The following is a 26,425-nucleotide window of genomic DNA, read 5'->3' as shown; positions in this document are numbered from 1 at the left end:
TATGACCATTAGGGCAAGGAAAGATTAGGAGAGTCTTCTCAAAGAGGGCCCACTTGTGGTGCTGTGAGGGACAGCTTGGCTGTCAATAAGAGGACAGGATGAAGGCTGAGGGGGGCTGATCCGTTTCCAGTTGGAAGAATTGCTGGAACAGATACGGAAGTAGGAAATTCTAGGGGACTCTCAGGAAGCCCTGAGGCTTAGAGGTGTGGAATGATGAGCTTAGGCTCCTGGAGGCCTAAGGAAATGGAAAACAGTTCAGACCATTGCCTGAGGGCTCAGGGCAAGCAGAGAAGTGCAGGTGGAAGGGTCAGGCCCGGGTGAGGGGGTGATATCAGAACAAGGCAGGGACTAACAGAGAAAACCAGACAGAGGAGGAGAGAAGATCCAGGTCTACTGTAGAGGAAGGAGATGGAGAGACCTCCAGGGCAAGACACCTGCTTGAGGGGCGTCCACAGGCTGCTGTATGTCTATGGTCCTCTGGCACCATCTGGGCAGGTCCATGGGAATATGTGGGGACACAGAGCATGTCCAGGTTAACCCGAGTATCAGGGGACATAGAGGCTGAGCTGAGGGGAGGGAGGCCCTAGATGCCAGGGTAAGGTTTTGACCTGTTGGCTGGAAAACAGGGAAGCCACTGAAAGTTCTACTGGGGCTGGCAGCACAGCAGTGATAGGCAGAGAAGGTGGGTCTGCGTCTGTGGAGAGGGTGAGGAGGGTGCCGGGGACCCCTGAGGAGACCGTGTGCTGGGTCCTGCTGAGAAACTGGGGCCTGAGTCCGAACTGGGAACAAACAAAGCAGAAGCAAAGGAAAGCAGGATGCGTTGATAGATCGGATTGCTGTGGACAAAAGTGCCAATCAGAACATAGAGCTTGTCTTCAGACTTACTGTAGGATATTGGAGGAATACCTCAGAGGAAACATCCAGAAGGCAATTGAAAATATGAGGTGATGCTAGAGAGAGACAACAGGGCTGGGTCATAGATTTGGGAGTCGTGTGCGCCCAGAACACGGACACCCCCGGCGTAGGTGACGTTGGCAGGAAGTGAGTGGAAGAGGCAAAGGAAAGGGCTGTGGGCAGATTTGGGGGCCGTCCCTGTTCAGAGGTGAGAGGAGGAGGCAGACATGACAAACGAGGCAGGCCATGAGTGCTATCGTGGGTGGTGGGCAGAACAACCAACCACGCAGCTGGGCATCACAGAAGCGGGGGGTGAGACACCGTCAGGATTAGCGGTTGCCCGTGTGGAATGTGAGTCTAGGAGAACATGTTCCCTGTGCATGAGCCCTGCACAAAGAGCTGGATATGTGGTCCAGAAGGTTGGGTGGGCTTTAAAAGAGCAGTTTGCGTAGTCTTGGGTGAAATCCAGCCCCGGGGTGGATGAGAGTGGCTCTTTACCAAGTGTGTGCAGGTGAGCCAGGAGAAGCTTTCCAGAAATACGGATGCCCAGGTCTCATCCCCCAAGGCTCTGATGCAAGAGACCCAGGGTGGGCCATGGTTTTCATATCTGCAAAGCTCCCCCCGTAATTTCCTAGGGCAGCCAGTGCTGAGAACTGCAGTGTTAAGAGAAACAGGATGGCAACAGTGTGTGCTTACCCTGGGACCCAAAATTCCACTTTGGGGGAGCCCCAGAGGCATTAGTATTTGTGTTCACCAAAAGGGAGATATGAGTATGTTTATTGCTGCTTCGTGAACAACATCCAAAAACTGGGGAGAGCCGTACTAACATCCATAGTAGACTAGATAAATGCGGTGTGTATGTCCAGTGGAATACAACCACAGCTGGATGACGAGTGAACTTCAGGGAACAATATGGGTGAAAGAAGCCAGACCTCAAACAATATATACCAAGCGAGTCTATTTGTAAGTTCAAGGTTAGACAGAATGCATCAGCAGAGGCATTAGGCATGATCATGTTCACCTCTGCAAGGTGGTAGTATGGACACAGGAACACAAGGGAACCTTTGAGGTGCGGGAAATTTTTCTCTTCCTCTGTTGGGGTTAAATGAGTATGTACAAATATCAAAACTCCTCGAGCTATATACTTAAAATGAGTACTCTTTACTATATGTAAGTTGCAACTCAAGTTTAAAAAACAAAATGGGTGATCCCAAAGTAGAGGCAATGAAATTAGAAAGAAATTCTGGAAAGAAAATTGGGAAAAAGAGAAAAGTAACTGCAGGAGATGGGAGGGGTAGGCTCTGTTAGAATGAGTACCTTTATATTTATAGGCAGAAGAGAAAGAGCTAGAACTTAAAGGGATAAAGGATATTGTCAGTTTGCCTTGTCTATCACGCCCAGTGAGCATCTTGCTCTCCATTGTATCCTGGAGAGGGCTTGTCATTTTTTTTTTTTTTAAGATTTTATTTATTTATTTGACAGAGATCACAAGTAGGCAGAGAAGGGGTGGGGAAGCAGGCTCCCTGCTGAGCAGAGAGCCCAATGCAAGGCTCGATCCCAGGACCCTGAGATCATGACCTGAGCTGAAGGCAGAGGCTTTAACTCACTGAGCCACCCAGGCTCCCCTGGAGAGGGCTTGTCTTAATACATATTGCTTGAGTGGTCGGATAGGTATAGGTGGATATGCAGATGGGTGGATGAATGGTGGTTGGATGGATGGATGGTGGATCGGCAGGTAGGTGGGTGGGTGGGCAGACTGACCCAGGTGAAGCCCACAATGTGCATTTTCAACCCAATGTCTCAGGACTGAGGACTTAAGGCAAATGAAACAGGTTGAAGGCCACCTATGGGGCAAATCTCTAATGACCCAACAGCACATGAATTCAAGGATTACAGGGTTTACAAGTCAACCTCTTCTTACACTGATTTCTAGATACAGAGAATAACAGGCATTTACAAATCTCGTGACTTTGATTTACAGATGAAGTACAACCTGCCTTCCTGGTGTGACCGAGTCCTCTGGAAATCTTACCCACTGGTACACGTGGTGTGTCAGTCCTATGGTGAGGAGCAATTTGGGAGGTTTGGGTGCCCGGAACTAATGGGCTGCAGTCTGTCTGTCTGTAAAATGGGAGAAGTCCCAGTGACCCCAGACAGGTGACCTGGAGGTGACCATGGTCCCACCAAGTTGAATTGATATCCATTCCTTTTTTTGTGTGCATGCCTCCTGCTGCTCAGAAGTGACCAGCACAAGAGCCCTGGGAATGCATGCACGTGTACTCTCCTAGCACCTGAGCTCTATCTCCCAGAAGTGACTTTCCAAGACAAATGTCACACCTTTAGATAGGTGGAAAGGTATCCCAAACCCCTAGCCACAGCCTTCAGGACCTACAAAGGCCCATATCCCTCCCACCATTAACCATCCCATTTCTCAGTGATGCTTTTCTTTCCCACATCCTGCAACTCCATGAGTCCTGCCAGTTCTCATCTCTGGAAGATTCCACCAGATGCTTTCTGCAGCAGGCGTTCTGCAGAGATTTAGGGGAAGGTGCTGGCTTGTACCATTACTGCCTTTTGAACCTAAACTTGGCATTCACAAAAGCTCCCCAGTGAAGGTTTTTAGGAAAACAGAGGGAGATTGCTCTGGAAGTGGCATTGAGGAGCAGGGAGGACACACCTTCCCACTCTGGACCCACCTAGGAGGGAGGGAGCAGAAAATCAGCCCTCCCTTAAGAGGCTGCAATGTCTTCCAGGAAGGACTGGGTATAGAACATGAAGGCAAAGCTGAAAATGTAGGGAATTTTGCCAGTGATATTTCCCTGAATGCTAGAGGATGCAGTGGAAGGGTTTAATAGGTTGGGGGTGAGCAAGAAATTTGGGAAAGACGGGGAATGAATGTCCAAAGCTCAGGAAGTGGGGTAAACTAGGAGCTTGGATCTTAATGGTGATTGGCACAAATAGGATGTATCAGTTACCTATGGCTGCATAACAAATAATCCTGAAACTTGACATTTTACAGTTCTCTGGGTCGAACTTGGGTCTGTTCATCTCCGTTCTGCTTGTTGTTAACTGGGGACACTCAGGCCAGGAGCCTCCACCCCTGCCCCCAAGATGAGGGGCTGGCCGGCTGGTTGGTTGGCTGGCTGTCAGCAGGGGTGATGGTGGTAACTTGACGTGTTGTTCATCATCCAGCAAACTAGTCCAGGCTTCTTCTGGGTCCCAGGGATCCCACATCTGCAAGTCCCAGATGTGGAAGAGCTTCTTGAGTCTCTGCTTGCCTCACATTTGCTAATGTCCTGTTGGCCAAAGGAAGTCACATAGCTAGGCCCAGACTCACTGTGGGAGGCGTCGTACAAGCTGTGGTTACAGAGGTTACATCAAGGTCCCTGTTGCCCTCCTAGTTTTTAAGGCACAGGCACCATAGTGCTAGTGCTTTATGTTTGACATAAAATGTGGTTAAGGACATTCTTAAAACCCTGCTTGTCCACCTGTTTACTTCTCCCCGGAACTCCCCCCTTCCGTCGCCACATCGCTCTCAGTGGACTCCCTCCACCCCAACCCTCTCCTGTTTCAGTCACCACTGGACCCTCCCTGACTTCTTCCTGCCCACATCCAAACGTGACTTAGGTTGGTGCCTCTCCTACCTTTTGCCCTCCTGTCTCCAAGAAGGGATGTCCTCCCCCCTCCTCTCCCGGCTAACCTTGTTTTAACCTCTGGAGTGAGGGCCCTCTACTCCAGCCCCAGCTCCTCCCCCAGGACCGCCACTTTTCTCCTTCTTCTTGCTCTCTTTTATTCTGACTCGATGTTTCAGTTGTCTCTCTGATGGTCATGAGCCAGTGAGCATTTTTTCCCATGTTTCTTAGCCATCTGTGTTCCTTTTAGAATTTTCTGCCTATCTCCTTTGGTCGGTTGAAGGCTAGGATGTTGTTTATCTTTTTCTTGCTGATCAATAGGAGGTTTATAGAAAATGATCTCAATTGTCTTACTGCCTTCTTGGTCTCCTCTGCTATTTCTCTTTGGCCCTTACTGGTCAGTGTGGCCTGGCCTTGCATCCCGTGTGCCTCCCTTGGGGAGCCCAGACATCCTTGTGGCAGACATCCTTTCTGCTTCCATCTAACATCGTGACTCCAAACACAGAGAAATCTCCAGCCCTGAGTACCCAGCCAGATGTCTTCACATGGCTCTGTTATAAGCACATGGCTCCATCATAAGCTCTATTATAAGAACTCAGTATCTCTAGAACGTTCTTTCCCATACATCCTCCAAATATGCCCTGCTACCTTCTCTCCAAGCCCCATGGTCCTTAAAAGAGATGTCTACACTCCATGTCTACCCTTTCTCGCCTTCTACTCTCTCCCAGTCCTAGGAGGCATTGTGGTGACCTATATTTCCATCCTGCTTTGGGCCATGAGCTTATCAGTGCAACAAAGTGCCAAGACCAGAAAAGTGTCCACAGTTCATATCCCATGATCTATTTGAAAACCCGTGTGTCTCTAGGAAAAACTAGCTCAGGCACATTTTTGCTGTGGAGGAAAGAGTGCCACACACTGAGACTTTTAAGCGGGGTTGTGGAAGGTCAGGGGAACGTGCAAAACCGTGAAACTTCTGGAAGTTTCCATCAATAGAGGTTGATTTCTGCCGTGAGTTTGCCATCCGTGGTTTGACCAGAAGGGTTTCTCCTTCCCTGCTTAGAAATGCCTTCCCTCCCCTGCAGGTAGCACCAGTGACATCATGACCAGTGACCACAGCCCTGTTTTCGCCACTTTTGAGGCAGGAGTCACCTCCCAGTTTGTCTCCAAGAATGGTAAGTGGCAGGCAGCATCCGTCCCTTGGTTCTCCATGAAGACAGGAGGCCTTGGGCTCCCGCCTTCTTGTTGCAGCAGGCCATTGTCTCCGATAGACGGAGGCTCATCATTCCAGGCATGACCACGCTCCATCCAGGGGCCCTCCTCGCCTCTGAGTCCTATCACGATTTTGGAGCAGAGCGTGTTCTTGGGCTCTTTGGCAAATATGTCAGCCTTTAAGCCTCGGTTTTAATTCAGTCTTTAAAATGGAGTAAATGAGTGTTTGTCCAGGGTGTGGCGTGTCTGCCCCCAAAGGCAGTTCTGGGTGGGACATGGGTGAACCTTTATCAGTAATGCATTTATTGGTAGTACGGGTGTTTCACATTTGTCTCTTCTGTGTAAGGCGAGCAGGGCTGGTTTTCCACTTAGTCTTGTGATGTACTTTCTTATTTAAATATGTTTACTTAAGTTCAAAAAGTCTATTTAAAGAAAATATTAAGTCAGTATTAGTGTGGGTGTGTGGTAGGTGGAGATGGTAAACATTGTAAGGATGGGATGTGGTGACTGAGTCTGGGAAATGCTGGAGTAAATAATACTGAGATTTGTAGGTATGTTTTCAAATAACTTAGCTCAGCCCTGCTCACCGGGCCCTGCTCGTCCCAGCAAGGGCCTGGTGTTCTCTGTGGCATGCCTAGCCTCCATCTAGGTGACTGGGGAGCCATGTTGTCACCTCCTCTGATCATCTCCCATTTCTGTGCTCAGCAGATAGCCCAGGCTAATTGAGGAAGGTTGAGGGGCAGTCGGGGGGGGGCAGTGGAGGCAGGAAAAGCCTGTATTGCTGTTTCTTTCATGCCCTGAGGGATAGAGGGGAGGCTAGAATACTGTCTTCTAGCACACTCTTCCCCATGCTGTTGGGTCTAATGTCTGCTCTGGCAGTGTGACCTCTCCTTTCCACATAACCCCTAGTCCACCACCTGGTGCTAGCTCTGGGCACTGTCTTTCTAGAACCTTCCATCTCTCCCTGGGCTCCCACCCATCTCCCCTTTCTCTGAGCTCCTGCAGCATGAATGGGGTGGCTCATGTCATCACACCCTCAGTGAGGACCTTCAGCACATCAGGCTTGCCCACCCTCCACTGGGACTCAGCGCCAGACGGTGCTCACAAACACCCATTACCTGGATCGGGCGTTGGTTGAACATCGTCCTAAGCGGAACCCGGCCTAGGTGCTGTGGGATTTAAGGAAATGGAGGAAAGCTGAGTGAAATAAGCCAGACAGAAAACATACCATAGGGCGCCTGGGTGGCTCAGTGGGTTAAGCCGCTGCCTTTGGCTCAGGTCATGATCTCAGGGTCCTGGGATCGAGTCCCGCATCTGGCTTTCTGCTCAGCAGGGAACCTGCTTCCTCCTCTCTCTCTCTCTCTGCCTGCCTCTCTGCCTACTTGTGATCTCTCTCTGTCAAATAAATAAATAAAATCTTTAAAAAAAAAAAAGAAAGAAAGAAAACATACCATAGCTGTATGGTATATCACTTACATGGGGAATCTTGGAAAAACTACCAATTTCATAGAAACAGAAGAGAATGGCGGTTGCCAAGGGCTGAGGGGGGCCTGAAATGGGGAGATGTAGGTCAAAGGGTACAGACTTTCAGTTCTAAGATGAATCAGTTCTGGGGAGCTAATAGTCCACATGATGACCCTGGGTAATAATAATAGTAATACAATATCATACACTTGAGATTTGCTAAAGGCAGATCTTAAGCATTCTCACCACACCAAAAAAAAAAAAAAAAAAAGGCAAAAAAAACCCCAGTTAATTATGTGGGTGACGGATGTGTTAATTATCTTGATCCTGGTAAGCATTTCACAGTGTACATGTGTGTCAAATCATCACGTTGTACACTTTAAATATGTACAATTACATTTGCCAGCTCCTCCTCAATAAAGCTGGGGAAAAGGAGAAGAAAGGAAAGAAGGAAAGGCTGGGTGGGAGAGGGGACGGGAACGTCTGTCTTGGCGGTCGCGTGGCTCGAAGTTTACCTGGAAGGCCAGAACTTGCTCAAGGCCAGCCTGAGCACGCTCGCCAATGCATCCTGTCAGCGAATGCCACGACCGGCCAGACACAAGGGTGGGAACGGGGGTAAGTGAGCAGAGGAGGGAAGTCGGCCTGAGGAAGGAAGAGCCGGTATTCCTTGCTACCTGAACTTAGAAACGAGACAGATTTAGGTATCAAGGCACTGAGCCTTTTTATATAAGTTCTCTCAGGCAGAACAAATGGGGACACTGAGGCACAGAGGTTAAGGGCATTGCCAGGGCCCCTGCTGTTCAGCGGCAAAGCTGAGAGTCGGGCTCCTGGCTCCCTGAACTCTCTCCCCACCCAGCTTTCCACGGCCTGGACGTTCCCATCATCGGGGATGCTCAGGGTGGGTAGTGGGATTCAGGGAGAACCTCGCCTTCACCCAGACCTCGCCTTCCCCGGAGCCTGGTGTTGAGGGCTAATTGGAAATGCTCCATGTCTGGACACATCGTGGAGCCAAATCCCTCTGTCACCCACTCCAGGCCCCGGCACTGTCGACAGCCAAGGGCAGATTGAGTTTCTCAGGTGCTTTGCCACGCTGAAGACCAAGTCCCAGACCAAATTCTACCTGGAGTTCCACTCGAGCTGCTTAGAGAGTAAGTGGGCCTTGAGCTGCCGTTGGCCGGGCAGACAGGACTCTTGTAAGTGCCTTTTCATCGACAGTGCATTGCACCACGTATCTCTCTCTGGGAAGGATTTACAGATGGGCTTGTGGGGGGCCTGGGGGAGAGTGCTCAGGGGTTCAGTTACTAGGGGGCATCCCCCTTGGCCCATGATGCTGCCCTTGCAGCCTCAGAGACAAGGACAGCCACTGTCGTGTGGACCTGTCTAGGTGACTGAGCCACTGGATCCTCTCCTTGCCTCTCAGGACAGAGTGTAACCCATTTGGGGGTCCCCTCGCCACAACTGGGGCTCTGACCCAACCAGAGGATCCTGGGCGAAGGTCCAGAGCGTGAGGAGGCCAGTGGGGGGCCGGTTCTTGCCCTGGGGTCCTCTGCTCTTTCCTGCGGGACAGGGCAGCTTTCTCAGCTTGTCTGGGGTGTCCCCAAACGAGCTCAAGATGGACAGCCTCCTCCCAGCCAGCAGCAGTTAGCACAAACTGTGTTTAGCAAACACCCTTTCTGGGTGACATTTGTAGGCATATTGTCTAAAGCTGTTCCATGGCGAGATCTGTGTGGTTTCCAGCTCCCTTTGCTGAGATGGTCTGGAGGTGGGGGTGCAGGGCCAAATCAATGCCACCCAAGGAGGTATTTTGTGATGGGATAACGACTCCTTCCAGAAATCCAGATGGATTACCCCTTCCCCTCCCCTGGCTCCTCCCACCCAGCCCGGGCTCAGTCTTGGCGACAGACCCACCTTTTCCATGAAGTTTCTAGGGCCCGGGTCACCAAGCAGGGGCAAGGCACTTCCAAAAATGATGGATTTTCATGCGGGTGTTTTTAATAAACTATCAAGACATTTGCATACATTTCTATGGAAACAGCATATTAGGAAGCTCAAATTAGCATTTCAAAAGGCTGCTATCTTGAGTGGCGTGGGACGAGCTGTCATGTTTCCTAATCTCTGCCTGTGATGTGATGATTTCTTTGTTGCCTGGTTTGTTGCAAAAAAAAGAGCTGAAAAGGAGGGGAATCTCTTAGATTTTCCTAAAAATAATTCAACCATATTGGCAAATGACCATCCCCTGCACCAAAACAGAGTCCCCCGCAAGCCTGACTCCCAAACAGGAGTGGCCCCTACAGATAGAAGAGTGAGACTATCTCCACTGGTCTGGGTGGGGCGACCCCAGGAGGCTTTTCTGTCTGGCTCTTGTTCTGTTTTCTGAAAACCAGCCCTTTTGTCCTCTGACAGGTTTCGTCAAGAGTCAGGAAGGAGAAAATGAAGAAGGAAGTGAAGGGGAGTTGGTGGTGAAGTTTGGCGAGACCCTTCCAAAGGTAAATCAAGAACAGGATGTAGCCAGGCAGAGCTTGGCCCCATGGGCCCCAATATTCCTAAATGGATTTCGGTTCCCATAATGGATCACGGAAGAGATCTAGAGATGGGCTTGTCCGACCATGTGACTTTTCAAAGAAGGAAACTGAGGCAGATCCCAGAGAGGCGGTTCACCATCACACAGCTGCAGTGACAGACACAGGCCCTGGGCTCTGGGACCCTGACCCCTCCCCCCCTTGCAGTGTCCTTTTACCTGCTCAGCCCCAGCTAGGAGGATCAAGTGAAGGGGCAGAGGGGGGAGTCCACTGGCTCCTATCCAAACACTGGACTTAGAACTTGACGTGTCCATGACCCCATGAGGGTAGGGGGTGGAATCGAAAACGCAAAGACAGACCTTAGTGGGAACACATTCATCTTTCTTGCTGAAAAGAAAAAATGGTTTCCCCCCTGGGATCCCAAACAGCTTTTGTGATGTTGAATTGATGGTGGGCCTCCCTGAGTGTTTGTGCTAGGTGCACAGTGGAGTAGGACCTTGTTTCTCAATCACACAGCGAGGAAAGGGTACATAGATGAAAGGACATGGCCAGGCAGATCTGTCACGTATCCAGGGGTCCCAGGGGCTCTCCTGGAAGGTTCCCTTAGAGGGGAACTCCAAGGGAAGCTTTAAAAATGGCCTTAAACAGGTAGAAGGACCCATCTTCTCCTAAGTATGGAGTGGGACATGGGCAGTTTTGGGGGCTGGGCTACCCACAGTAGCACTGTTGATTGGAACCCAGGCTTGGGTCATGAGAAGGCAGATACCCACATCGCAGAGTCTCCTAATGTGGGAGCACTTCTAATTCAGGTCTTCCACAAGGCCAGGGCCTAGGTCAGAAGTCCCCATCCTTGGGCTGTTTTTAGGTTACCTGCAACCTGGCGGCTTTGGGCTCTAAGGTGACATCCCGCCTCACCCATCCACTTAACCCTTCTGTTCCTCCTCTCTCGGCAGCCCCACGCAGCAACCAAATGGCTTATTTGCTCCTTGGGTCAACTTGGGAAAGACGGCAGCCTCCCCGTCCACATTGCGCATGTATCCCGGTCTGGTTCAGGGGACTCTAAGGAACCTCTGACCCACAGCCTCACCGCTGCCTACACCTGCTACTCCTCTTGCCTCTGTCCCTCTTCTCCACCCCGGTGCTTTCTCCCAGGGGGTCTCCATCCCGCCTGCCTTCTTGCTGAGGCATCCCGAACTCTGATGGATCTTTCTAGAATGCCCGTCTGATCCTGGCATCCCCCTCTTTATCTGGTCAACTCCCAGATGTTAACATGAAACAAGCCCAGGCTCCTCAGCATCCAGGCCCCCTCCTCACTCCTGCTTCATGTGCTGCGAGGTCTTCACCTGCTCCTGCTCCCGCTCCCTAATCCTCCACGGGTCCGTCTCCTGATGGCGTCCTCTCTGTGCCCTCTCTAGTCCCACCAAGGCTCCCTTCCCTCTACCCTCACCCCCACTATGGTAACCGCGTCCCTCACAGACCTTCTCTGGTCAGATATCCGCCAGCCTGCTCCTGCTGCTGCCTGAGAGGGCAGCCTTTCCTGCCTCTGCAGCGTCCAGCCTGGGTCTAACTTTGAGCCAGCCATTACTACAAGTCAGTGAACTGAGCGTTTGCTGTGGCTCAGGAACTTGAGAGTGCCCGCAAGCGCCCACGGTGATTTCCAGCCATTTGTTCTAGAACTTTTGGAATGGAGATAGAGTCTGTCCGGTCTGGCAACAGGGCACCCAGAGGCTGGCACAAGGGGTCTCTCAGCATCTGGATGGGAAGGAAGGGCCAGCCTGGGGCAGCGTATGGCCTCTTCATCAGGCTCCTTAGCATCCCTGTCAGTGAGAGAACCAGCCTTAGGGGATAGTGCACACATGAAGCTCCTCTCTGTGCTTGCACAGGTGTGACCCTACACTGCTGAGGTTCGGGTTCTCCCCTGTGCAAAACCTGACACAAACGTGCCCTGAGCCAGACCGGCAAGGCACCTGGGAGCTAGCCGTCCCTCGCTGCCACAGGAGGAGGGGGCAGGGTTGGAACCCAGGATCTGTGCCTGTCATTTGCTGAGCCACCCTCCAGCAGCCTGCAGGACACCCCAGGGGCTCCCCTGCAGTCCAGATGGAGGGCAGGCCTTGTGTACAGCCTACAGTGCCACCTAGGGTGGGGAGTGGGGTGCATTTGGACCCACTTCCTGGTCCCATTACCTCTTTCTTGTTAGCCTGGCCCCCGCCCCCATGATGCTGGGGTATGCAAGGGAGGGGAAAGGAGGAGAGGGAAGTAGTGGGGTGGGGCACACTTGGGGTCCAGTTCTCTCCTAGAGTGCAGTATGATTGGAGGGAGACAGGGAAGAAGTGAACCCTGCATCCTGGGGAGGGTGGATGTGGTTCCTTCCTACTATCTTGGACATGGAAAGCAGAAATTCAAATTTGATTACTAAGCACACCTGCAGTCCTGTTTGCTCAGGCGCGCCCCTCATCTGGGCTGGCAGCCTCTCCCTTCCCGTCCCCCAGCGGGCAGCTCTAACCCTGTGGCCTTCCCTGTGCAGCTGAAGCCCATCATCTCTGACCCTGAGTACCTGCTGGACCAGCATATCCTGATTAGCATTAAGTCTTCCGACAGCGACGAATCCTACGGTAAGGGTCCCCAGACAGGCGCTGCCAGCTCTGCACCTGCTCTCAGCCGGTGGCCTCTCCATCACGGAAATCCCACCATCCTGCTCTCGTGCCTTTCCTCTCCCACTGCCAGAGGGACAGATACTAGTCAGTCACCCTTCCTGCCCCGCAGGCTTCTGGGAGGAAGAGCCAGCAGCCACGACACCTCTTGTTTATTCGGTCTTTCCTGTGTCAGATTTGTGGCCAGGTGCGGATTATTTAAGGATTATTTGATCCTGACAAGGTCTTGTAAAGCAGATACTAGTCTCCCAATCAGTAGGGTAAACTGAGGCTCGTAGAGGTTAAGGGACTTGCTCAAGGCCACAGGAGTAAAAGTAATTGGCTGGCCCTAGTTTGAACCCAGGTTTGTCTGGCATTGCTCAGGGCCCCTCCTGGGCAGACACCAGTCATCCTACTAAAGAGACATCATCTTCTGTGACATTGTCTTCAGCCGGTCCCTGGCTCCAGCCCAGTGTCAGGTTTACCCTGGAACGTAATACATTCAGTGTGACTAGAACACAAGGGTGAGAGGAGCAGGTGGCCAGAGAGTGGCTGGAGGCAGGTGCCAGGTGGAGCAGCTCCTTGCATAAGGCAGGCAAGAATGTGAATCTGGGTCTGGGGAGGGTGGAAGAATTTGAAGGTGCTTAATGCTGATTCAGGGAAGCCAGGACATGGGAAGAGGCTGTAGACACAAAAGGTGCCGTGTGTGTTGGCTACCCACTGTTCAGGCTCTGCCAAAAGCCATACAGGGATAAAAGGGATACAAGTACAGTTGCTACACTCATTGCACAGGTGAGGAAATGAAGTGACTTGGCCAAGGTCATATGGCCACTGAGGTGGCCTTGGACTGAACCCAGGCAACCCAGCTCCAGAATCCTGCCCTTTACCCTCTCCTGGTCAGCACCGGGAACAGGGTCTCTGAGCCTGGGCAGGGGGTGCGGGGGGTGCAGAACCTAGGAATTGCATTGGCCTTGGCTGGGGAGAGTCTGTCTGTTGTGCCCAGGCAGAAGGGATCTGTGTGGAGACAAGGTGTTTAAAGCTTTGGTGGCAGGCCACAGGCACACAGGAAGGATGGTTCCGTTTTCTTGTTCAAAAACTCTCTTCTCCCTGTTTTTTTTACCCCAGTGTTCATATAAACAGCATATCCTAATAATAACAGAAAAAAGGTCAACCCACGGTGTCATCCCCTACTTACAGCCACCATTTTTATTTTGGTCTAATACTTCCTCATACAAAGGCATACATAGATTTCTATATTTATAACCATCTTAGGGATTCCGTTTTCTATTCTGCTTCCCTCACCCAGTGAGAGACAGGTTGGGTGAGACACATTTTCCAGGATCTTCCTCCCACACAGCCTCCATGATGGCGGCATTTAATGGCTTCCTAATATTCCTAACAGCTTCCTTCTGGCTGTTTCTGTTCGTGTTATCACTAAAGCTGAGATGGATCTTTGTGAGCATTTGTTATCCCCCTTCAGCTACAGCTTTAGTTCTTTTGGAGCGTTTTTTGAGGATAAGTTCCCATGTGTGCTGGGTCAAAGGGTATAGAGAGACTGGTGATTCTTGACACTCGGTATCCAACCTATTGCCGTAAAGGCTGTGTCCTGCCGTGGTGTCCTTGCCATGTCCAAGTGGTTAGGGGTCCCCAGATCCTTGCTGGCACTGGGTATCTTCCTTCCTTCCACTTTTTGCTTATTTCCTATCCGTGAGAGAGTCCCTGAGTGCTGCCTTCATTTGCATTTTGGATGGCTGGGAAGACTGAATTCATTTCCATGTATTGAAATCAACCTAGAATTGTTTTTGTGTGAAATGCCTACTTGGGATACGTGCCCAGTTATCTGCTGGGATTTGATTTTGAGACGTTCCTCGTGGGCTTCAGGTAAAACACCCTCTTTGTGAAGCCGTCAGTCTCTCCCATTTTCCTTTTTTCCTCTGTGCAGAAGTTTTAAGCTTTTGTATCTTCTTATCTGTCGGTCTGTTTTGCCATTTCTTACATTGCTTCAAACCCTGGGAAGTTATCATTCCCTTCCCGCAATCAGATTAGTAGTTAAGTCTGCTTTTCTGCTGGATTTTCTATGATTAATTTTTTTTTTTCTTTACATCAACTAATCCACATGTAGTTCATTTCACTGTAAGGTTTGAAATGTTTTCCCAAGTTGTTCCAAGAGGTTAATTCGATAATCCCTGCCTTGGACATTGTTTCAAAGGATCATCTTGGGGTGAGGGAGTTAAATTTATAGGCTGAATGCAGGTTCTCTTGTGAAAAGGCAGCCTCTTGATGTGACCCTTGTGCCCACCTCCCCAGGCGAGGGCTGCATCGCTCTACGGTTAGAGGCCACGGAAACTCAGCTCCCCATCTACACACCCCTCACCCACCATGGAGAGATGACGGGCCACTTCCGGGGGGAGATTAAGCTGCAGACCTCCCAAGGCAAGATGAGGGAGAAGCTGTATGGTAAGTAGGCACGACCACCCCCCAGCTCCCTCTTCAGTGCTGCTGGGGTGAAATGAGTTGTCTCTCAGCCCAGCCATTGACTGTTCTCTCTGCTGTGGCCTCAAAGCAGAAATCTACCATCAGAAGGGCTATGAGAGGCGATCTGGCCCAATTCTGGGTTGATTCCAGAATTTCCCTGTAGAACCACACTGCCCCACAATCTGCCCATCATCCTTCCCGGACCCCAGTTACCTTCCATCTGTTAGGATATGAAGTTTGTGAATATTCCAGGCGCTCTCTCTTGTCTTTGATTAAGCTCTTAGGCCTTGTCGTTCCCTGTTAGCGCCTCCACCGGAGGACTAAGATGACACAGAAAACCTGCCCGATCCCAAATAGCTCTTTTTAGGCTATAGGCAAAGGCGCTGGCTACAGCTGAGATTGAGAATTTCCAGAATATCCTGTGTGGCCCCTGTTCTTCTTCATGCCCATGTGCTGTGCAGCTCACACACATGTACATACTTGTACACACCCTGCCCTCATGGTGTTTCCCAGGGCTCCTGGGCCTTCTAGGCTGTTTCACACATCAAACACACCAACCAGCCCCCCAGCACCTCTTCTGACTTGACCTCAAATCTGTGTGTCCCGCAAAACGACACCTGCTTCCTTCTGCTAGCCATTGGGAGGAGGTGTCCATCGTGGCTCTCAGAAATGACACCGGTGCAGCCACACTCGGGAATAAATACTCATTGGAGATGTTTCCTTACCCCCTGTGAAATCCCAGCCTTGGGGAAGTCAGCTCCTGTCTGTCCCCAGGGGAGACCCTGCTGATTCCCAGTAGGCAGGTGTAGATGCCTCATCTGTTAGATAAGAACCACTGCGGATCCTCTGGAGAATCTTAAAACGGAGACCCTACTAATAGGGAACATGAGGAAGTGTTTAGACTCAAATTTAATTTTCTGAGCATCCTGCCTAAAATTTTAAGACTCGGAAATGAACATGCTGTCTGCAGTTGTATCTGTGAATTAAAACCTCTCTGCTTGAGGGGTGCCTTGGGGGGCACAGTTGGTTAAGCATCTGACCCTTGGTTGCAGCTTAGGTCACGAACTCAGGGTTGTTATTAGATCAAGCCTCGCGTCGGGCTTCATGTTCTGTGAGGAGTCTGCTCCAGATTCCTTGCCCTCCCTTCAAACTGGATGGGCTTTGGTATCAAATGCTCTGCCAGAGCCCCTGCTTCTCTTGGTTTTATTCCACCAAGAAATATTTGCCTATCCCTTGTGACACCAACAAGCTGAAAATGTCCCATTAAATGATAACTCTGGGTCACACATGCCAGCTCTCCTCCCTCTGCAACCATGGCAGGCATAACAAGCCAATCACCGAATGAGTGTGAGGCCTCAGGATCTTGCTTAGCCCACCCCACTGCCAGCCGTTAGTCACTGTCCAGCTTCAGCTGCCATCCTGCCCAAACTAGGAACCAGGCTTCACGGGCTCTTTCCTGGTTCTTTCTTTGCAGACTTTGTGAAGACTGAGCGAGATGAATCCAGTGGGCCAAAGTCTCTGAAGAGCCTCACCAGCCACGACCCCATGAAGCAGTGGGAACCTGCCAACAGGTAGAGCAGGGGGATCGGCCAGGGTTTCCCTGCAAACTAGCATGGTTTTGTGGGCCCAGGACCCAGGAGAGGGTGAATGGAGTGCAGAGAAACCAAGGACGCAGAGGGAACGGAAGCTCGGGCCCTGGACGCCCAGCTCCAGGGATGCGGGTGTGCCTCTACGAGACCTGGGAGATGCTTCCATGTCAGAAAGGAGTTCAGGGGGCGCCCACATGGTGTGGCTCAGTCAGTTGAGCGTCTGACCCTTGATTGCAGCTCAGGTCATGATCCTGAGGACAGATGGAGCCCTACGTTGCTCTGCGCTGGGCGTGGCGTCTGCTTAAGATCCTCTCTCTTCCTCTGCCCCTCCCCTGCTCTCACTGTCTCTTTAAAAAAAAAAAAAAAAGAACAGTTCATTGACATTGGCTGAGCCCTTGGTGTGTGTCAGATTCTGGAGAAACCGAGGCAAAGTTGGTGCAGCCCTGACTTAGGCACCCTCAGCCTAGCAGGAAGACACTGAGGGAGGGAATGGCTGAAGAGAGGAAATGGCTCCTGTGTCTCCTGGGGACCAGAGACCGCAGCAGGCATGGCTCTGTGGTCAAGGAGCCCCATCCTGTTACAATGAAAAAAACCATTGAGGAAAATGCACCCAGGTTGCTCTTGACAGAGCCTCACTGGAAATAATGCAGACATTAAAGTCTCTATGCCTAGGGGACAGCAGTCCCCAACAGCAGGGTCACCTCGGCTCACCGATGTGGTCCCATGCCCTAGAATCAAGCCAGATGGCAGGGTCACGGACTCCATGGCAATTTGCCTACTGAGGGGGAACCAGGGGCAACTGGTGCCAGTTGGCCGAAGCAAAATCCCTAACACTGGTGTAGAGCCCAACTTCATCCCCTCCTTTGGGTCCCCAGACCACCTGTCCCGCCAGCCCTCTCCCTCATGCCTGCCCTACCCCTTGCACCCGAAATCCTGTCACCTCCGCCGTGGTCAGGCCATCCCCTCCACGGTGTTAGGCTGAACCACCCCCTCCCACATTTGAGGTTCAAGCCTTGACTTATGTGACCTCTCACTCACCTCTCCAAATACCTGCATGGCCTTCTCCATTCTGATGCTCACACAGATGTGCAAGCTGACAGCCCAGATGGAGCCCTTCATTTACCCCCCAGCCCTGCCCTGCCCTCTCCACTTCCACTCAGCCTGGCCTCGCCAACCTCTATCCATCAAGCATCCCATGAGAACAGAGACCAGGCCTGCCTTGGTAACAACGCCCATATTCCCTTCCAGCCTGAGGCCTGCTGCTTACTAGACACTCAGTAACTATTCTGTTGTATGAATCAATCAGTCCATTGTCCAAAAAGTGAAGGAGTAGCAGAGGGCCTGGGGTGCCCAAAGGGACCGCAGAGGACACTGTCCTCATGGTGCTGACCTAGAGGTGAGAAGGGATCTTCGGGGTGTGACTTCGGGTGTCTCTCCCCACCAGGGTCCCTTCAAGCGGTAGCTCCAGCATCACTGAAATCATCAACCCCAACTACATTGGGGTGGTTCCCTTTGGGCACATGAAGCAGTCCCTGTCCCCTGACCAGCAGCCCACAGCCTGGAGCTATGACCAGCCGCTCAAGGACTCTTCCCTGGGGCCCGGGAGGGGAGACAGCCCCCCAACGCCACCCTCCCAGCCACCCGTATCCCCAAAGAAGTTTTCGTCCTCGACAGCAACGCGGGTCCCTTGCCCCAGGACACAGGAGTCAAGGTAAGTGTCCTCTTCATCAAGCCCTCTCCCTTCTCTGGGTTTTCACCACTGGGGAACCGGACTCTAGACTAGAAGCTGCATGAGGGTAGTAGGATTGTGTGTTCACTGTGACCATTGACTCCTCTTCAGGGCCTGGAACACAGCAGGCACTCGAGAAATGCCTGGGGAATCTCCATGTCCTACCCTATTGGTATAAGTTTGAAAGACTTTTTTAAAAATATGAAATTTTAAAGATATTGTCCACCGCCCTCTGCCACAAAACAGCTTCCCATAAAAACTATATTTATTGCGGGACGCCCGGGTGGCTCAGTTGGTTAAGCAGCTGCCTTTGGCTCAGGTCATGATCCCGGCGTCTTGGGATCGAGTCCCACATCGGGCTCCTTGCTCGGCAGGGAGCCTGCTTCTCCCTCTGCCTCTGCCTGCCATTCTGTCTGCCTGTGCTCGCTCTCCCCCTCTCTCTCTGATAAATAAATAAAATCTTTAAAAAAAAAAAAACTATATTTATTGGAAAATACATTTCTGTAACTAGTGAAACTTCATGCAGTCTCTCAAGGAACAGGTGGGGATTTCCTCCTTTCTTTGCCTTTTCAGGTGCAAGGTTCCTGTTCCCATCCACAACCTTTCTGTCCCTCCTTGTGGGGCCAATCAGAAAACACAGCCGCTATGGGGGAGTGCGAAGGGCAGGAGAGCAGCTGGCCTGCAGGAGAAGGGGTTTGGCTGAGAAACTTGGGGAAAGGCCAGGAACCCAGAGAAAGTCGTCCTGTACCTAGAACCAGTCAGGGCAGCATGGGCTAGGACAGAGCCTGGGGGCTAGGGGGGTGGGCCGGGCAGCCAAAGCCACAGCCCCTTCTCACAGGGGCCACGTCCCAAGTGAACCCATCTGTGAGCACCTCATGGAAATGCCAGATAGGGAGTCCTGTGAGTTTTCCAGTAAGCACTGCATAACTGGAAAATTAAAAGTGCAGATCCCAATGAACAGTGATAGGAGATGGACCAGATATCACTAGCTTTGTCATTCCTTGGTCTCTGTCTTTGGAATGACTGAAGGGGGACTGCTCCAGACCTTGCTTCCTGTGAGGTAACTGTGTTCCTCAGTGCTGGTGTCTGTCTTGTCTGAGGAGCCAGGGAAGGAAGCATTGTCAAACATCTATCTATCATTCTTTCTTTCTTTCTTTAAGATTTTTTAATTTATTCATTTGAGAGAGAGTGTATACAAGAGCACCTTTTTTTTAAGATTTTATTTGTTTATTTGAGAGAGAGACAGAGCACAAGCAGAGGGAACGGCAGGCAGAGGGAGAAGCAGGCTTCTCGCTGAGCAAGGAGCCCGATATGGGACTCGATCCCAGGACCCTGGGATCATGATCTGAGCTGAAGGCAGACGCTTGACCCACTGAGCCACCCAGGCATCCCAGAACAAGGAGATTCTTGAAGTGAAATGTTTGTAACTTTCCAAAGTCAGCATATCTTTGTGCTGAATGACTTGCACACGACAAGCACATGGCGTGGAACTGGGTGGAAATGTGTCCCCTCTGGTTCCACAGGTGACAGCTTCAGAACAGGGAAATTCTTAGGCAAGAGGCCCCAGAGTGGGGTTCGAAACCTTAGAAAGGAAGACCCTGGAATCTGAGAAGTGGGGCTATTTTACCAGAAAAATTAACCCTGTCCTGGATATTGGTACACTCAGTCCCCAGCCATGGTCTCCTATGGGACTTGGTTTCTTGTTACCTGTGGTCAGGGACTTTTTAAATTCTGTGTGGTTTCCCCATCCCAGTCTCCCCCACCCCCACCAAGACGTCCCCTCTCTAGGAGCAACAGAAGTTCCCCTCTTAGACAGAAGAGACAACCTGCTTCCATCTCCCTGCTCTTTTCCCAGAGAAGGAGCTTGGAAATCACCAAAATGCTTGTACCTTGGGGTCTCTTCCTGGTGCTGCCACTAATCCTCTGGTTTCACTCACGGCTGCCAGGAATCAAGCCATGCATTTCCCTTTCCTACTTCTTGCCTCTTCATCAGAAACTTCTAATCAGTGCTACTTGGACTTTCTTGCACTTTCCTCCCTACACTAATTCATAACAAAGGTCTCTGAGGATCCAGACAGGGACGCAGAGGGTGGCCTGAGGCGAAGGGACAGCTTTCCAAAGTCTTCGTTCAAAGGCCCCAACATTTCTGGTTATATAGCTGCTTCTAGGTCTTTCCAAAGAGTAATGAGCAAAAACACCAAGTCAACAGTCAAGCTCCCTTTGGCATGTCCCTGAGGCTCGCCTCCCCCACACCCACGTCCTCTCTTCTCAGTGGCACCTGGGTGAGGATGACATCACGCCTCTGTCCCCTGAGCCCACGCCTAGTCCCTGAAGAGTCTATTAGCCTTGGCTGGTCAGCAACTTGCAACAGTGTTTCAGTGCACATTCCATCCGTAAGAGGCGTCACTGCCCGAACACTGCGGTGGGTCCCCAGGGACCTGCTTCCCTTTTTTCTGCAGAAAGCAGAACCCAGAACACTCCCCCAGAAGACTGTGCTGTTGGCCAGAAAGTTAAATGTCTTCCCATTCCTGGTTATAATCCGCTCAGCAGGAAATCGCCTTGCAGTAATTCCGGAACCACAGAAACAAAGCAGCTCTTACCTCCTCTGAGCTGCAGCCTGGAAATCCTGCACCACCAGTGTCAGGCAGGCCTCTTGGCTTGCCGCGGGCTTCTCTTCCTGGTGCTGGCTCATTTCTATCCAGGCTCCCTCGGATCTTCAGCACGACCACCATTCTTTCTTTACCAGTCTATGTGAGGACAGGAAGGAAAGCACAGTCCCCAGGAGCTCTCCAGGGAGGGGACTGTGTGAGGAACACCGTGTGAATTGGGAGCACGGGGCCCCTGAGCACAGATATTGTCTGCTTCGTGACCCCCTCCTGTGCCTGAGGCAGCAGCTCACACATAGGGGGGCTCTGACGTGTCTGTTAAGTGGGGCTCCTTGAGCTGGGGCCCTCACAGAGCACAGATGGTCACTGAGGGGGTCTGGTCCCCTGCAGGCTTCTGTTCTCCTGGGAGTCAGGATAGAATTTGCTAGAGACAACATAGAGGCTGCAGATTCCTTCCGCAGGGAGAGGGGAGTACAGGAGAGGAGGTCTTTTAGCAGCCGTGAGGGGCAGGGGCTGTGGAGGGCAGGCTTCTCTTACAAGGACAGAAGAGGTGGTTTTGGTATTGGGCACGTTAGTGAGCTCCTTTGCCCCTTTCTCCTGTGAAATCTTCAGTGGCGTCGTCCTTGCTTACCAGTGCTCTGGTGTCAGCAGTTTTTACGGTCGAGACGGTCAAGGCAAGAAGTGGGCTTACCTGTGAGATCATCAACATTTCAGCCACACAGTACCTGCTCCTCTCATTTTTTATTTTTGTTTAGTTGAAGTGAAATTCCTGTAACAAAACTGAAAGAAGTCTCTTAAATGAAACTCTAAGAAAATCACTGTTAGATGCTTTTTTTTTCCTTCAAAATTTTATTTAAATTCTAGTTAGTTGATAGTGTAATTGGTTTCAGGCAGTCGCATTTAGTGATTCATCCCTTACCTGTAACACGCAGTGCTCAATACAAGTGCCTTCCTTAATACCCGTCACCCATCTGGCCCATCCCCTGCCCCAAGAGTGAACAGTTCGGTGGCACTCAGTCCAATCACAAAGTTGGGCAACCCCAACCTCCCTCTGGCTCCACACGTTCTGATCACCCCAAAAGAAAACCCCCTGTGGATGAAGCAGCCGTTCGTCAAATGTGCTGCTTCTCCGTGTCTCCCCTCTGCCACCCTCAGGTCCTGCGACGTGGGCAAAAACTCCGCGGAACCTTCCCCTCCAGAGGACGCGCAGCTGACCAAGCCGGAGATGTTTGAGAACCCGCTGTATGGGTCCGTGAGTTCTTTCCCTAAGCCGCTTCCCAGAAAAGAGCAGGAATCGCCCAAAATGCTGAGGAAGGAGGCCCTGCCCTGCCCGGACCCAGGAATCGTGTCGCCCAGCATCCTGCTCCCCAAAGCCCAGGAGGCCGAAGGCAACAAGGGGACAGGCAAACCGACGCCCACGCCCTTCCTCAGCCCAACGCCCCGGCTCCGCTCCTTCACCTGCTCGTCCTCTGCCGAGGGCCGGCCAGCAGGCGGGGACAAGAGCCAGGGGAAAGCCAAGGCCCCCGCCAGCCTCCACGCCCAGGTGCCCGCCAAGAGGCCCATCAAGCCCTCCAGGTCGGAACTGAGCCCGCAGGCCCCGCCCCCGCCTCCGTTGGCGCAGCGGCCGCCCCTCCCGGTCAAGAGCCCTGCGGTCCTGCACCTGCAGCACTCCAAGGGCCGGGACTACCGCGAGAACGCCGAGCTGCCCCACCACGGCAAGCACAGGCCCGAGGACGCCCCGCTCAGCCGGGCGGCCATGCAGGTGCGCTGGAGGCCATGTGCGTGTGAGCGCGTGCGTGGGAGACCCCCGCAGGCCCGTGGGCTTGCACTGGACGCGTGCATCCGTGTGATACGAGAGCCAGGTCCCTGCTCAGATCCCAGGATTTGAACCTACACCTGTCTGCTCCCGAAGGCCCTACTCTTACACTGAAAGACTTAAATGAGGCACTGGGGTAAACCCTCTGAGCCCTCTGGTGTCCACCCTATAGGAACTCGGGGAACTTAGGAACCCTAAGTAAACAGCCCAGATCATATACCTTGCATTATCATCATTACCATTAATACTTAAAAATTTCCCAACATTTTAGAGACTTCAGATGCACCGTCCCCTTCCTTCCTATAAAATAGATTTCTTTTTGAGCAAAACTAAGAGTGCTTACAAACTCCCCCTGGAGCCAGACTGTCTTGGGTTTGAATCCCAGCTCTCCCACCTCCTGGCTCTGTGCCTTGAGCCTCGGTTTACTCATCTGTAAAAGGGTTATTCACGGAATCTGCCTCATAGGTCTATAGGAAGGATGAAATTTCATTATATATTATTACTCTGTTATAACCTACATATAAACTATTGTGTTTTACATTGCATATTTTATTTCTCCTATGTACTTTAATTACCACATATGCATATGATATATGTGCGTATGTACTGAAATATATGGAAAGCACTTAGAACAGTGTGTTGGCTCTTCTCGCCACCATGTGGAAGGAAGCCTGATCTAGCCCACGACGTGTAGGAACGCAGGCACCTTTAGTTCAGTCTGGCCTGCTGGAGAATTTGGCACTGACCGTCTTCTGTTCTTGTCCCACAGTAAAGACCCGGGTGAGCTGCCACTAAGACCGGAACCCAGAGGAACAGCGTGAAGCCACTCGGACCTTCTCCTAGGACCCCCTGTTGGCTCCTCCTACCTAGCTTCCGGTGCAGGGCTTCCTAATTTTCAGGAGAGGGCCTAGCTTCTGTGTAGCCAGCAGAATGCCCTGACTGCAAAACTTGGCACCAAGTGCTAAGGGTGGAAGGGAAAGTGGACCTGGGCCCCTAGCTTGATCTTGGTACTTGGGACCCATGAGCCTTGTTCCGGTCATCATTTTGAAGAACGGAACTAAAGCGCTGATTCGCAGGTGGAGATATAAAACAATAATAATAATATTAATAATAATAACTGCTATGTGTCTGGAACGCTCACCACGTGCCAGGTACTGTGTTAAGTGCTTTACAAACACGAGCTGGATCTTCTTCAGCCAACCAAAACCACTTTCCGGACGCCCAGTTCAGAATGTGTGTGTCCTGAGCGGTTTGGACAAAGCATTAAAAATGAAGGCCAGTGCCTTCCTGGAGTGAAACAGGGCTCGGGCTCTAGGGAGCTGAGTGAGTGGTTAACTTAGGGTACAACAAACCTGGCCTTGTCTAGCTTCAGTGATGCCAACTGCTTTAGCTAAAGCCCCAGGGCTGTAGCAGAGCTGGTGCAGAGAGAAGGGCTCTCTCCCTGTCTTCTCAGTACTTTAGCTGGAAGGAGAAGGAAAATCAGCTCCTGCTCCAGGGGAGAGATCCGGCTTTGACTCATGCTAGAGGCTCCCAGGCCCTCCTCGAGGTGGGCAGCCATCACCAGGCCACGGTTGGAGCCAAATCCCCCAACACTTACTGTGCTCATAGAAAAGTCTCTGCTGTCGCTCCTGAAAGCGAGGCTTTCAGGGAGATAGGCCTCTCGGTTCCAGCTCTCAGAACAGTGCAGGCATTTCTTTCTAAACTCCGTGGCTTTTGGCCCCACTTCCTTGGTTACTAGGAGAGTAGATTGGCAATGTCTTTTCTCGTGTTGCTTTTTGACATACAGAATTAGCATAGGAAACCAAATCCAGAAGTGTGAGTGCAGGAAAATGGGTACGCACCCCACATCCCCATGTGTGTCTGTCTGCGTGACCAATAAATGTGCCTTTCTCAATCAGCTCCCAGGTATGTGGCATTTTTTTCCTGACATTCAGCCACAGACACTTAGGCTGTTGGGCCTGCAGAGGCAGGCAGGGGAGGAAAAGGTTGGGGTTTGTGGTGGTGATGGGCTGATTGGTCCTCTGACTAGAGGGGACTCTGTAGGGCCAGTTAGAAGTTGGCATTGGTGGTGCCTGGGTAGCTCAGTCGTTAACCGTTTGCCCTTGGCTTGGGCCAAGTCCCAAGTCCGGCTCCCTGTTCAGTGGGAAGCCTGCTTCTCCCTCTCCCACTCCCCCTGCTATGTTCCCTCTCTTGCTTTCTCTGTCAAATAAATAAAATCTTTTTTTTTTTTTTTAAAGATTCCACTCATTTATTTGACAGAGAGAGAGATCACAAGCAGGCAGGCAGGCTCCCTGCTGAGCAGAGAGCCCGATGCGGGGCTCGATCCCAGGACCCCGAGATCATGACCTGAGCCAAAGGCAGAGGCTTAACTCACTGAGCCACCCAGGTGCCCCAAATAAATAAAATCTTTTAAAAAAAAAAAGGAGTTGGCATAGACCCGGAACAGCAGTAAAGGCCACACAGCTTCGTGGACTCTAAGGCACTGTGTGGCCAGCCAACTTCCGCTGATGTCATTACGCCCGTCCCAAGCACACACCACCATCACCACCTGCTGTCCTCAGCACACGTTCCTCCTGGCGTTTATATGAAGTGTTCGCTGCTTTGCTCTGGAGACAATAAACACATGTAAACAATACCCACGTTGTGGGTCTCCAGCTCCCAGCATTCAAGAGTGACTCCTACTGCCCGTGGGCCCAGGAGCAGCCTGCACCCAGAGGGCCAGTGTGGGGGCTGCTGGGCCCCACCTCCAGGGTGCTTTGGCCCAGGCTGCTGTCCCCACCACCTCAGCCCACTCAGCTTCTGCTTGGCTTCACGGACGCCTGGCCTGGACTCGAGGCAGAGCTCGAGGGAGTGATGTTCTTAGCAGCCACGGAACAAGCTACAAGCTATTCGTGGCCCTGCAGCAGGGACCCCACTGCGACTGCCCCCTCTCACTGCACTCAGGTGGGACCCCCCCACCCCGCGCACCCCGCAGGCACACTTCTTGCTCCTCACAGAAACACCAGCTACCTGCCTGCTGACTCGCTAGGCCAAGGGCTGGGGTGGAAGGACAGTGGAAGACTCCCAGACAGCCTTTTGGTCAAACTCCCCACCCTGTAAGCATCACCCCGTGGCTGAAGACCTGGGCATGATACCTGGGGCTCCTGGGGAACCCACTGGCTGCCAGAATGGCGTGGAGGGGGGGGGGGCTACCAGCAGCGGCCCGCTCCCAGGAAGAGTATAAACCTGGAGCTAAGGCCCCCACCTGGAATGGATGTCCGGACCCTCCCCACCATTTCGGAGGGTTCCCAGAAGTGAGGTGAGGACCAGCACTGTGAGGTGCACCTTGGACTCCCCATCATCTTTTGCTCTGAGTTCTAGTGGCCTGAGCAAGTGTCGTGCCCCCCATGGGTTTCCCGCAGACCCTCCTTTCAGCTGCTCAGCCCCGCACCCCCTTCCCCACCTCGACGTCCTGACCATCTTCTCCCTGGGCGCCGGCCTGCCAGCACTCTTGCGGACCACTCCAGCCAGCTTTCTCCCCTGCGTCTGCTGTGCTCCCAGTCCTGGCCTGCCGAACAGATGCCCCACCCCATGGCTGGACGACATGGGGACCCAGAAACCCCCGCCTCTTTATCACTTAGGTAATTTTCCTCTGTTTTGTTTTGGCTAGTCTGCCCAGGCTCCCTGACGAGGAGGCAGCGGATTTGATTAACACGCTTTCCTAGAAAAGTGCCCCCTGCCCCAAAGGGGAATTCCCTCACCCTCTGAGTCGCTTTTTCCTTACATTTTTCCTTCTTTGCACAGATTTAGGAACATGGGCTAAAACAGCAGATGTTATGCTGACAGGAAGGTGTAATCCTGGATGGGATGTTCCCTAATGGCG

The 26,425-nt window shown here is 52.0% G+C and overlaps 1 protein-coding gene across 1 annotated transcript in view; it reads left to right on the top strand.

The window, feature by feature from the left end:
* Positions 1–24,460, top strand: part of INPP5D (inositol polyphosphate-5-phosphatase D) — a 111,449-nt gene extending 86,989 nt beyond the window's left edge. The window contains exons 18-27 of the mRNA XM_059167690.1: positions 2,876–2,957; positions 5,609–5,698; positions 8,234–8,347; positions 9,603–9,685; positions 12,243–12,330; positions 14,656–14,805; positions 16,298–16,394; positions 17,857–18,123; positions 21,903–22,509; positions 23,333–24,460. Coding sequence (XP_059023673.1) covers positions 2,876–2,957; positions 5,609–5,698; positions 8,234–8,347; positions 9,603–9,685; positions 12,243–12,330; positions 14,656–14,805; positions 16,298–16,394; positions 17,857–18,123; positions 21,903–22,509; positions 23,333–23,335 — 1,581 coding nt within the window. The 3' untranslated portion in view covers positions 23,336–24,460. The remainder of the gene's footprint in view (positions 1–2,875; positions 2,958–5,608; positions 5,699–8,233; positions 8,348–9,602; positions 9,686–12,242; positions 12,331–14,655; positions 14,806–16,297; positions 16,395–17,856; positions 18,124–21,902; positions 22,510–23,332) is intronic.
* The last annotated feature ends 1,965 nt before the right edge of the window (positions 24,461–26,425 follow it).

Source organism: Mustela lutreola, chromosome 3 (genome assembly GCF_030435805.1).
Source record: "Mustela lutreola isolate mMusLut2 chromosome 3, mMusLut2.pri, whole genome shotgun sequence".
NCBI classification, from domain to species: Eukaryota; Metazoa; Chordata; class Mammalia; order Carnivora; family Mustelidae; genus Mustela; species Mustela lutreola.
The sequence above is the reverse complement of the archived record's forward strand: the minus strand, read 5'-3'. Positions and strand labels throughout refer to the sequence as shown.